This window comes from Cetorhinus maximus, chromosome 7 (assembly GCF_964194155.1).
Source record: "Cetorhinus maximus chromosome 7, sCetMax3.hap1.1, whole genome shotgun sequence".
In the NCBI taxonomy this organism is placed as follows: Eukaryota; Metazoa; Chordata; class Chondrichthyes; order Lamniformes; family Cetorhinidae; genus Cetorhinus; species Cetorhinus maximus.
This window is the reverse complement of record NC_135885.1, coordinates 23,186,135-23,199,786: the sequence shown is the minus strand read 5'-3', so window position 1 is coordinate 23,199,786 and position 13,652 is coordinate 23,186,135. Positions and strand designations below refer to the sequence as shown.

Below are 13,652 nucleotides of genomic sequence, written 5' to 3'. Positions count from 1 at the left end.
GGTGTTCTACATGAAGGGAGGTTTGTAAATGCAAGTTATAGCTGCATGTTTTTTTTATGCGCGATCAAAGTCTTAAAAAGCTGCAGGAATTGGGTTTGTGCCTTTGTGTTTAAAATGTACCAATTGCAGATGGTTAGACTTTCTGTTTACATTCCACGTTTTCTCCTTTCTGTTTCCTTAATGGTTTCCTTGTAAATAGTTCACAATACTGTCTACAAACTAACCTGGTAAGGTTTTGGGCAGAAGGCCATTCACTCATCCAACCCACTGACAATTTCCCTCCCATGATCCTGGAGTGAATAGCCCTGTATTCTCTATCCTAATAAGAATTTGCATTTGAAAACCTGGTTTGGGATTCACGATTCCGTTATGTATGGAAACTGTGAACTTATTTTGCTAAAATAGTAAAGAAATAAACTAGTTACACCTGGTTGAGACTGCAGTATATTGATAACCTCCTCATGGTTCCATGCTTTTGAAATTCAGTTTAATGATACGTAGGACAGAATCTTACTGCCCCCTACCGGAGGGTTTGCGGGGGGTGTGGGGTGGGGAGTGGGGGGGCGGTGAAATGCCTGCAATTTTACAGTGGGATGGCAAGGCCTAAGCCAGCCCACCCAGCCTTGCCCCACTTGAGACCCTTAAATGGGTAATTAATGACCACATAGGGGCCATTTCCCACCGGGTCTCAATTTTGAGGTTGGCCGGAGGGGTTTTGGAGCAGAGGGCGGGGGGTGGGGGGAAGCCTGGAAAGCCATGCTGCTCGGACCTCGGGTGGGAAGGTGGCAGAGGGAGAGGGGCGCCTCCTTCAACAGCCTCCTTTCAACATCATGCAACCCCCCGCAAGGTGGGCTCCCTCCCAACATCTCCATCAGCACCCTCCACCCCCTTTGCCCACCCCACCACCCAGGCCTCACTTCCCCTCCCCACCTTGAGTCTTACCTGGCCCTGGACTCCAGTCCTTACACCCTGGGGACTGCTTGTAGTTCGTGCGGGGAGGATTTTTTTTTTTAAATCCAAAAATGACCAACTTTTTGCACACACAACTGCCAGCTAATCAGAGTGCCCAGCAGCTGTCTGAGGTGGGACTTCCTTCCAAGTGAGGGGCAGAAGTCCCGTCTCCAGTCAGCATTAAATGGCTGCCGGGCAGCCAGTATCAGCAGGGATGCATTCCCCACTGACTCTGAGTGACGGGACAGGAAACACCACCATCTGGAAAATCCTGGCCATTATTGCATGCATATAAATGTGGCAAATGATATTCTGTTGAACACATCCTGTCCTACAACATATAAAATTAACCTGATCTTTCTCAAGTCAAAAAATTATATACAGAAATTCTAGCTTAATAGAAAAACAATGAAATTGGGCGGACGTGATGTAGTGTGTTCACACCTGTCAAATAATAATGCTGCAAAAAAAAAATCCCAAATGGAAAGATTAAATGTTAATCTTTTGACTTGCAACAACTCATGGGGATTCTTTGCTCTCTAGACCACTCATTTTAAAATGTTCAGCCACCCACACAGTGAATTACTGATCTCAGCCAGGTCTTTGGACACAGCTCCCTGTGGAAACAAATAACTGAACCAATGTCACAAAATAGTAAAAGCAGGAGTGACATTGCTGATGTTCTTAAACTGAAAGCCCTCGTACAGTAATAGGGCCTCACTGTAAAAGAGAAAACCCCTTGTGCATTCCAGCAGAATTTGGAGATCAGTCCTTGCTGTTGAGGAGTTTCCTTTGCCATTTGGGGAATTGGATGTACTCCTCAACAGTGCCTCCTTGTTCGAACTTCTGTGATATTTCACTGATAAGTATCTACCTGTCAGAAGTGCCTGTTAGCATAATCTATCCATGCTTAATCTCATTTTATCTTCTCGTAATCTCATTTTATCTTTATCCTTAAGGCTTTTTTCCCCCCTCTCGCTGTATTTATCCATAATCCTGTCAATCCTTAAAATCACCTTTTATGTTTTATTTACCCGTTCTAAGAAGCGTCTTGCTCCAAATGTAGAACACTCTCACGCAAACAGTAGTAGATGGTAGCTCGATTAATAATTTTAAGTCCGAGATCAGTTAGCTTTTTTTTGCTAGCCAGGGTGTATTGAGGGATAGGCAGCCGAGGCAGATAATTAGGAGTAAGATACAGATCAGCCATGATTTCGTTGAACAGTGAAACAGGCCCGAGTGGCTGGATAGCCTATCCCTGTTCTCAGGTTCATTACTCCCTTCAGACTACGTCGCTGCCATTTTGAAAGCATTTCATTTTCCCAAGTCACTGGCATCCTTCATATAGTGAGTTATGTTGCTTAGCTTGTCCTTTCAGAGAACAGCAGATTAAGTGTCTGCTCTGCTAATGCTGGATTATTTTTAGTTGGCTCTTGGATTTGGCAGTGTAATTGACAGGACAATGGGGACAGGTCATGTCACCTGTTGATTAAAACAATTTTTTTTTAAAATGATGATGACCAGCAACTTATTACATGAAATATAAATGTTAAATACTGCAATTAGGAAATAGAGAATTTTTTAATTAATTAAGCATTCAAGTGTTTGCATATTAAGAGCTCTTTTATAGCCTTTTATCTCTAGACAGACATGTATCCATTTTGATTTGTATCAAAATGAAAGAGCATCTGAATGAATAGTTAAAGAACGCCTTAACCTCGCTGTTAATTTATCTAGACAAGCGGATGATGATGGAGCTGTTGGGCATTAACAAAGCCTTTGTTCTCTGGTTGTAATTTAAAAACTTTAAAAGGATGATTAGAAATCAGAAAACCTGAATGTAAATGATGGAGGGGGGGTGGTGTGGAGGCAGGAAAATAATTTCTGAGTACATACATGACAATGGTGAAAACCGTTGATCCATTCCAATGATTGTTGAGAACGTTTTGAGACAATTGAGACCTGGAGACCTGGGCAAATTGTAAGATAGATAACATAACCTAAGAAATAGGGGCAGGCATGGGCCCTGCAGCCCATTGGGCTTGCTCTGCCATTCCATAAGTTCGTGGCTGACATTCAGGAAAATCATGCCTGACATTCAACATCAACTCCACTTTCCCACCTGAACCCCACACCCCTTGATTCCCTTAGAGTCCAAAGACCTATCAATTTCAGCTTTGAATAGACTCAACAACTGAATATCCACAACCCAATGGGGTTAAGAATTTTATAGATTCTCAATCCTTTGAGTAAGACACTTCTCCTCACCTCAGTCCCAAACAACCACCCCCCCCTCACCCTGAGACTATGGGCAGAATATTACGCTCGACGTGCGGGCACATGCCCAACACACCCGAGCGTAAAACGACATGCGATGCTGTTGGGCGTGCGTCCTAACGTCATCGCGCAGTCTCGCGATATTTCGGCCAGCGGGCGTGCGCCGGAGTCGGCTGTGCACCCGCTGATGATTAAAAGGCCTGCCCTGCCTAACGGTTGGCGGGCAGCTGAAAAGGCCAAGCAGCCTTTACGTTTTTTAGAAAACCTCATCCATGAGCGGGATGAGGTTTCCTAAAGCAAATAAACATTAAATAAAAACTTTATTTTTGAATTAAAAACATGTCCCAGCTCTCACATGAGGGGACATGTTTTATAAAATTTTTATTCTCTTCATTTTTTTTTACACAGCGCTTCGATCTCCCTGAGTCAGCTCCGTGCCTCAGGGAGATTGAAGCGCTCTTTCTTGCGCATGTGCGAACTGTGCGCAAGGCCTGGCTCCCCCTCTTCCCCTCCACCCCCCCTGGCCCGCCCGCACAGGCAGCGCTCGGCACTGCCACTCGCGATCCACGCAGGATGGGCCTTAATTTACTCATGCATGTGAAATTGCGGTGCAGAACCAATCGCGGGTGGCGATCGGCTTCCAGATCATCCCTGCCGGGTACCCCCACCAAGGGCAAAATCCTGCCCTGTACCTCTTTCCCAACACACACCCCACTCCCCCACCCCCCCCCCCCCCCACTCCCCCACCCCCCCCAGTGGCCAACCCAATGCAATTTTAATTTTAATCTGACGGAGAGGATGGGAGGGGGTTCCTGGTCCATTGTTTCATAGTTTATAAATTAATATAGCATACCATCTTGATAATACTTCATAGCTAATTTCCTGCAACCTCTCCAGGATAAAATTCAAATCGTGTGGATTGTAAAATATAATCTCAGCTGTTTAACCAGAAGAATGCAATATGAAATTGTCCTGTTGAGACAGCATTGTTTTTACCACATGTTTTCCTGTACCTTTTAAATCTAATGAGAGGAGATGGATCACTGCTGCCTCAGAGGGTAAATAATTGCGTGGCACAGTGCCATTCGCAGCACTGCTTTCAGCTGTCTCGGCTGTTAATTTAATTAACTGGACTTTGTATTGAGAATCGCGGTGAGGCCAATATCATTCATCATTACCCTTGAGCAATCCGGACAGCAAGATGTGCAGTTAAGCACAGAAATCCCAAAGTTGCAGTCTGAGTCCCCCATGCTGCTATAATAAATTTGGCATGAATTTGTGACACTTACCCATTACTTACCCATTAAACAGGAGTGAAAAAGTTAGGGGTGGTGCCATCGGATGTATAGAAATTTTTAATGGTGTGGTCAGTCTTAATTACCACCAAAAAAAGACTGTCTCTGAAATGTAATTTTACAAATGTGGGGTCTTATTTCGCAGAATTTAATTACGGTTGGAAATTTTTTTTAAAAATCATTTTTCTTTTACTTTGCCCTCTCTTATACACCCCTCCCACATCTGTCTTAATTTTTATTTTGCTTTCTGTTGATGATTTAAATCTAATTTATAATTCCTGATTTAGACTCTGCAGGCTGAATTTTACAGCGGGCTTTGGGGCCCTGATCTCAGGGCTAAAACCGGATCCTGAATCCATACTTGCTGGCAGTGGAACCCGCTCGGTGATTTTACAGCAGGCAGCCTCCTAATTGACTTCTTGTGGGCTTGCCATCCAATTAAATATATTGGACAGACTCCCGAGCAGTGGCCCAAGCAGAGGGCCAACAGCTCCAAAGCCTCAGCAGTCCCGTCGGGATAGGTGGGTGCTGCTGAGGGAGGCCAACGAAGGTGCCTTAACATGGAGGTGCCTTAGGATAGCTAAGTATAAATTAAAATTTAGGGAGCATTAGACCCAGCAGATTGGAGGGGTGGAAGGGGAGGTGGTGGGGGGCGTTGTTCGGTCCAAGGGAGCAACCACATGAAGCTGATGGCTTCCCCACATGGCAGGAAGACCACTCCACCCTCCGCAAAATGTCTGTGGCCTGGTAAAATGGCCCTTCATAGGACCTTTTAATTATGAAAAAAGCAAAATACTGCGGATGCTGGAAATCTGAAAAAAAAAAACACAGAAAATGCTGGAAAAGCTCAGCAGGTCTAACAGCACCTGTGGAGAGAGAAAAAAAAAACAGAGTTAACGTTAACGTCCAGCATTTTCTGCCTTTAATGATGAAAATTGGCTGCAACCCTCCATGGAGCAGGTGGCTGATTCGCCTTGCAGCCCACTGCTGGGAAACTTCCCTGAAGGCCGTACAGTGATGGGGAGCCGTCCAATGGGACACTCTGCTGGTTTAACGCCGCCGCCACCCCCCCCCCCATCCCGTGCCCACCTCTGTTCCTGTCACCCTGGGGCCCTGTGAAAATTCAGCCCTGTGAACCTCAGCAAAGGTTACTCAATCTGACTGCTGGAAGAGCCACACTCTCTCTTGTCCTAATCACACCTGCCGCACATCCTCTGTGGAGGTTGCTGCACTGGATCAGGGCAAGGTTCTACTGGAAAGCCTATTTAAAAAGTCAATGGACAGCTGCCAGTGTAATGAACAGCAAGTGCCATTTCTTCACCGGCGATTGCAAAATCGGAGCCATTGTCATCCCACCCGCTTTTGTCCCCATTACCAATATAGCAGAATAAACTGCTCATGTCTTCTGCTTAGACTCGCACATGATAATGGTTTTGAGGAAGGCTTAAGAGGGATGCTATTATCCAATAGTATGAGTCATGAAGTATCCTAAAGGTATACAAAATATTCCAGCTGTGTGTTGCCTTGTACTTAGAAGCATGTGATCACTAACAGTGACTTGTACAGAAACCTCTGGAGACCAGTCCAAGGCAAAAAATTCAATTATCCCAATGAACAGAGCTTCAGCTACAAAGTAAGAACATTTTTGGCCAATGTAATGGGAATATATCTTTAGTGACAAACTTATTAGTAAAAATGCCTTGTACTAACCCAACAACATTTTGCTTCTATATTCAGTGCCACTTTGTTTAAACCCTAGGATCCTAGTCGGCATTTTGTAGCTTGTTCCACATGCTCTCTAACCTTTCGTTGTTCTTTTTTCCCCCAAAATGTCCTTCTTTATATTTTCTGCTCATGTTCTTATCTGTCTTCCTGCAACATCTAGCAATCTATCTAGTCGCTTGGTAGTGAACTGTGTATTGTTGAAAAAAGAGACATGCTATCAAAGCTTTTCATCATGCACTTATCAGGACAGACACGAGACTGACAAATTTCAAAGGGAACAATAATTTATACTGCATGAGAAAAGGGTGCTGATTGGTTGGCAAGTTGGCTCAGATTGATCAAGACATTGCTGTGGCGAATGCACCAGGAGGCTATTATCCCCCATGGTTTTATTTATTCAAAAAAAAGGTGCAATGATGGCATATTCCTTTTGCCTGCAGATGACAAGTCCTTGCATATGAATATATGTAACTTCTAGCAAGTGTAAGTGAGCTACGTTGCATACTTGACTGATAATGGTAAATTGGTTATTAGTGTACTTCTTAGCATATGCAGGCACTCCTTTTCTCATGCAAAATAAATTGTTGATTTTGAAATTTGGTATTCTTGCAATTGTCCTGATGAGTGCAAGGCAAAAAGCTTCGGTAACATGTCTCTCTTTTCAGCAATATTCTTGCAATCCCTTCCTCATAGGTTGCTATGCCACTAATTTGGTATCATCAATAAGCTTTAATATTCCTCTTGTGCCAGTGTTCAAATCTTTTACATAAATGCAAAGCAAAAGAGGTCCCAGCACCATTACTAGGGGAAAACACTAACCACATTGTATAAATCCACATCCTCCTGCTAACTACTTTCTACACCCTAGCTATTTTCCTATTGATGAAGCTAAATTCACTTTTGTAGCACATGTTTTAACCTTTGCAAAAGCCTTGTGTGGTAATCTCATCAAGTACCTTGTGAAAATCTATCTATTACATTCATATATTTCCATTAAATTAACTGCACTTCACAAATTGATGTTGACCCTCCTTCATTAGCCTTATTTAGTTGCTCACAAATTTTATCCTTATTCCTCAGACTTACCCACAGCCCAGGCAAGGATAAGTGACCTAGAATTTCCTTGCTTACCTCTTTTTGAACAGCAGTTTTAACATTTTCCATTTTCCAATTTTGGCATGATTCCCAAAAGTAAATTGGAAAATTGAGTTGCTGGGAGTCTAAAGGTTGTTTTTTTTTAAAAAAAAAGAAACCAAGTAATAGTGTAGTTTTGAACATTATAACCAGAGATATACTCACACTTTTGTGTCTTTTGACCTCTTGTTACTGTTGCTGGCTGGAGGCAGGCACATTGTGCAGAACAACAATGAGTGTGATGACAAAGGAGCAGCAGCATGTGAACGTGAATATTTAGGAATATGCAGCACTTTAGAAACATGAATGTTGGTCTTAAAAAAAAATGAGCAAGTCCAGTTGCGTGAAGTTGTCAGATATGATTCAGGTAGTTTCAAACACTTATAAGCATTATATGGAGATGTGCCTATATCAAATTAGTTAGCAACAGTTGCATTTGTTAATGTTTTATCATTTATCTCACAAGGTAAAATGTTTCAGTCTCCTGATTTGAACCTTATCGTGGAGTTCATACTGATGTTCCACAAGGAGAAACCAATTGACTGGCTGTTAGACCATATCTTGTGGGTGAAGGTCTGCAACCCTGAAAAAGATGCAGTAAGTGCAGAGCTTTGTTCTGTAAAATTTTTGAACTCCAGTTCTTGTTTTCAATATGAGAACCTGTTCATTATATTTTATTATTATATAAAAAACAAGATATACAAAAATGCCTATTGTTTCCAATCTATTAACATGTCACCTATTTGCATATTTTTCTTAATAGCCAAGATGACTGAATGCAAATTCCAGCTTTGTAATTTTATCCTACGTGACACATTTTGTCTTTGAGTTGTGGGATAGATGCTAAGTGGAGTATGAGCTGATCCCTGAGAGCAGAAAACTAAGAATCTAGTTGATGTGAACCATTCTTAAGCATCTTGCACAGTTGTGTTACGTTGCAGGTATGGCTTGGAGGATAACGGAGAATAGGTTGCTATCTGTCCTAAATTATTTTATATTAATAGCAGTTTGGTAGTACAGAACTTGAGTAATGCTGAAAGAAAGACATGCTGTCAAAGCTTTTCATCTTGCACTCATCAGGACAGATTCACAAGAATATCAATTGTAAAATGAACAACAATTTATACTACATGAGAAGAAAGTGCTGGTTGGTTGGTGTGGACTTTGATTGGTAGAGGTGTTGCCATGGAGAATGCATGCAGTAGCAACATGAGTGGTATTCTCCACTAACAGGATGGTGCCGTCAATCATATTAGAGGGGAGGCAGTGGCGTAGTGGCATTGTCACTGGACTAGTAATCCAGAGACCAAGGGTAATGCTGTGGGCACCTGGGCTTGAATCCCACCACGGCAGATGGTGAAATGTGAATTCAATAAAAATCTGGAATTAAGAGCTTGATGATGACCATGAAACCATTGCTGATTGTTGTAAAAACCCATCTGGTTCACTAATGCCCTTCAGGGAAGGAAATCTGCTGTCCTTATCTGGTCTGATCTAGACTCTTAAAAATACCCTCTGATTAGGGAATTGGGGATGGGCAATAAATGTTGGCCTAGCCAGCTACGCCCACACCCCATGAACAAATAAAAAAAAAGGCTGATAAGGCAGTCTGCCTAACACACAAATGAGTAATGTGGTATATGAATTTGCGTATGTAGGTCGTACGTCCCAATGACTGACAGATGGTATCAAACAGCACATCCCTTCGGCTGTTCACAACAGGCAAAGTACTGACTGTACCCAACCAGCCTGTGCTTGTAAAACTCAAAACATATTGTCCAACTTTAGATGTGATTCTGCAATTAGACAGCACTTGCTAAGCAATCTGATTGTGCTAAGAATTACACTGACAACCAATTTAAGTTTATCAGTCGGGCTCTCAATGTAGCTCACCTACACGTGCTAGAAGCTACATATTTTCACATGTACATGCCTTGTCCTTTGCAGACAGAAGGAGCATGTCCACACATTGCACCTTTCAAATGAACTAAAGCTTGGGGGACAGCCATACCCCGGTTTGTTCCCCATGGCAAGGCCTTGACCAATCAGAGTCAATCCACCTGGTTTGAATTTAAACAAAAGTTTGGCAGTTATCTATTCCTTAGTGCATTTGCTATGGCAACACCTCTACCAATCGGAGCCCACTTGCCAACCAATCAGCTCTCTCTTCTCATCCATTATAAATTGCTGTTCCCTTTACAATTGGTATTCTTGCGAATCTGTCCTGATGAGTGCAGGACAAAAAGCTCTTTTCAGCAATGTTTTATATTGCCTGGTTTTTTGCACTTGCATTTGGGAGACCAGCCCAGTATATTCAGCCATGGGTTCAGCGAAGGTTATAGATCAAAGCGATCTCTGCTGTCTCACAAGTTAGGGTATCTATTTGGAACTCATCCCTATATTTTTTTTCTATTTTTATACTAAGCAGGTACTTTAAAAAAGTTATTTCACCATTGGAAGGATTGTAAATTCATTTTCAAAATAACAGCATAACTTTGATTTAGGGCACATTTATATAACGACATCCATATGACCAGGGCATGAGATAAATTTTTCCCCACTTAAAGCCACTTTGTTTTTATTTATTTATTGAGGTTTGTTTGAATACAGGCCAGAGACAGAAGCTGAAGGCCTCATCCTACTGAGGGCATTTAAAATAAAAATGTGAAATGAGGTTTGGCATTCTTGCTCCATCTGTCACTTGGCAGGAGTCCACAGCACAAATCCTGTCCCCTATAATAGTTTTGGCACTAAGGTCAAAGACTGATCCGTGTATGTGTGTGTCCTGCATAGTGGAAATACAACAAAATCTCTTGCCACTTGGGACTGAAAGAATGACCCAAGTAAGGAGTTATCAGGGCTGGAATGATTTCCTAGAATAGGTCAGAGTACCCAGAGTGGGTGGTCAGAGAGGAATTTCATTTGAACGAACAAATTAGGAGCAGGAGTAGGCCACTTGGCCCCTTAAGCCTGCTCCGCCATTCAGTAAGATTCTGGCTGATCCCAGATTTATCCAATTTTTTTCTCCTTTTCGCCCCCCTCCCCACGCCCACCCCCACCCCCACCCAAATTGACCTAAGGTTTTTATCTAGATTTTTTTCTTTGCCTTTTTCAGGCAGCTGAAGGCGCAACCACCAATGGTGGAGCGAAGGAATTTGGGGATCCATAAGAGGCCAGAATTGGAGGAATGCAGAGTTGTAGGGCTGGAGGAGCTTACAAAGGTGGGGAAAGATGAGGCCATGGAAGGATTTGAACAAAGGATGAAACTTTAATTTTGCATTCCTGGACCAGGAGCCAATGTAAGTCAGCTAGCATGTGGGTGGTGGGTGAACAGGACAGTGTGAGTTAGGATTTGGAGAGTTCAGTCCACTTGACAGAAGTGATGAGAACTTGCAGGAGCCGATGATGATTATTTACTTTTGTCACGGTTGTATCTGGAGACAGGGAGTTAAGACACCTCAGAAGGTCATACTGCTTGCATTCAAAGGTTGTACGAAACTTTGTGTATATTACAGCCCAGAGATGGCATGATAAGATAAGCAGGTAAGGCTGTAGCTTTATGGTGACTGGATAATTTCTGCTTTTCAATAAAAGGGATTCCAGGGAGGTGATTTTAACCTGAAAATACCCATTTCCTGCCTGTAAAATGGGTAGCCAGCAATTGAAAATGGTAGGCATGAGAAAGCATGTCATCTGTCCCATTAAAGCCTAATGCCTGCATGTTGCAGTTTTCAAATGTGACTGTGCATCAGTGAGCAGCCCACCTACCTGGGCATTGTTTAAACCTGCAAATTGGAATTCTACATCGGTTCTGGGTTCTGAAAATAAATTTCTGGTATTAACGGCAGAGTGTCTGCCATGCACACTCCCCCCATTTGTAAGAAGTAGCTAGTGTGCTAACCAAGTGTCCTTAAAGGAACCATCTAACATCACTTGAAACACAGTCCAGGGTACTTGATGTGACATGCCAGCTGTTTGAGCATGACAGGCGGCCAATTTCCCACCCTCCCAATGGAAGTGTCAAAATGGCTCAGATTGGCAACAACTCTCCATTTTAACTGCTATTTTCAAACTGGCTCCCTTGAGTTTTATTGGTGGTTAAAGATTGCATGCTGCAGGACCCTCCATTTTTATTATATCGCAAATCATTGGTTTATGCTAGTGGAAGAGCTTTCATTTATATTACTTAGACACATACATATGTTGGATATGCAGCGTAGAAATCGGCCATTACCTGGGATTCAGGATTTTTTACTGACATTTGGTATAATTCTGTTTATTTTTGTGACAACTGCAAATGAATGGAGTATCAGTTATGAAACTGTGCCTTCCCAAGATTCGTTTCTTAGATCTATGGTTGGTGGAATTCATGAGTTCTGTCTGTCTCAGAAATTTGTAGTCTAGGCATCTCCATCTTTGAGACTGGAGAAGAATTTGGCAGCATGCACACGCAGAGATATAAAACAGACTGAAAATAGTATGAAGGTTCATTAGAGTTGAATATGAGTTCTGTTATCTAATGCTGCATTAAATTTATGATGCACAACCACTATAAGATTTTCTTACTGCAAGACAGAATCAATGTAGATAGTATTTATTATCCTTGTCATCTAGTCAAACGCGTGTGTGGAAAAGATGGGTACGATTCTTTAATATTAAAAATGCTATAAATTTATAAAGCATTTTCATGTATTTTTCACTAAAAGAATGCCCAATGAATCTTGGAACAGAAGAAGCTGAGGGGAGATTTAATTGAGTTGCATAACATTGAGGGGTGAAGATAGAATGGATAGGAAGGACCTGTTTCCATTAGCAGAGAGGTCAATAACCATAAGACATTTTTTTTTTGTGAAAGGGGAGTTGAGAAATTCTTTCACCCAGAGGGTCACGCGTGTCTGGAACCCATTGCCGGAAAAGGTGGTAGAGGCGGGAACCCTTCATTGCACTTCAGATCTACTTGGATATGCATTTGAAGTACCATAACCTAAAGAGCTATGGACCCAGAACTGGAAAATGGGATTAGGCTAGATAGCTATTTTTCATCTAGTATAGATGTGATGGGCCAAAGGGCCTCCACTGTGCCGTTAATTTTCAATGTAAAATACCATAGATAGATATTATGACCGGATTTTCCCACCTCGGGCACGGTAGGTCTGTGGTGAGCTGTTCAAAAGCCCATTCACCTCGGTGGGACCGGAAGATCCTGCCAGCCGGAGGGGCAGGAAAATTCCAGTCAATGTCTGTGTGTGTGTGTGTGTGTGTGTGTGTGTATATATGTAAAACAAAATTGTTTATTTCTTGGTAACTCTGCATTTAAAATAATCGAAACCAACTCAGGAAGTGCTGCTTCCATGAGCATCTTAGATGAGCAGGATAATTAATTCATGCTGCATTCTGATTAAGCAAAAACAATCTTTCTACTTTGACTTTGGTACTGAAATGCTTATAGGAGTTCTCAGACGGTTGATGTGGAAACTGTGCTTCCTGCAAACTCACCACCAACCACAGCACCAGAAAGATTTGTTTATTTTACATGTGATTGGAAGCTTTCATATTTGCTCATTCAGTTTATTGGGGTTGATTTGGGCAGTCAATGGTGTTGATGACCACAAAATAAAGCTGGGAGATCCAGACAGCCGAATTTGTCAGGTACTAATGAAATTGTCTGCTGAGAAATATATATTCATTAGTGTTGCTACAACAGATTAAATGTCAGTGCTATAGTAGGGGACAGAGGAATGTGCATATAGTGATTTACTATTATCAGTAGCAGATGGTTTTGATAGCTATGCTGTTGCTATGTACCTTTTTTTGTTTAAAATTCATTCACAGGATGTGGGCAAGGCCACGTTTATTGCCGATCCCTAATTGCCCGTGAGAAGGTGGTAATGAGCCGGCTTCTTGAACCACTGTAATCTGTGTACTGAAGCTATTCCCACAATGCTAGTAGGGAGATAGTTCCAGGATTTTGATCCAGTAAGGATGAAGGAACGATATAGTTCGAAGTGAGGTTGATGTGTGACTTAGCGGGGAACTTGCAGCATCTGCTGCCCTTGTTTTTCTAGGTAGAGGTTGCGGGTTTGGAAGGTGCTGTCAAAAAAGCCTTGGTGAGTTGCTGCCATGCATTTTGTAGATGGTACACACTGCTACAACAGTTTACCAGTGATGGAGAGAGTGAATGTTTAAGCTGCCGATCAAGTGGAGAGCTTTGTCCTGGATGATGTCAAGCTTCTTGAGTGTTGTTGGAGCTGCACTCATCCAGCCAAAGGA

General features: G+C 42.3%; 1 protein-coding gene across 6 annotated transcripts in view; it reads left to right on the top strand.

The window, feature by feature from the left end:
- mgat4a (alpha-1,3-mannosyl-glycoprotein 4-beta-N-acetylglucosaminyltransferase A) overlaps positions 1–13,652 on the top strand; it is a 261,997-nt gene that overhangs the window by 199,750 nt on the left and 48,595 nt on the right. For all 6 annotated transcript variants that reach the window (XR_013577081.1, XM_078545192.1, XM_078545191.1 and 3 more), the window contains exon 9: positions 7,849–7,979. Coding sequence is in view for 5 of the 6 variants with exons in the window: in XM_078545192.1 (XP_078401318.1) it covers positions 7,849–7,979 (131 nt within the window). In the remaining variant the exon portion in view is untranslated. The remainder of the gene's footprint in view (positions 1–7,848; positions 7,980–13,652) is intronic.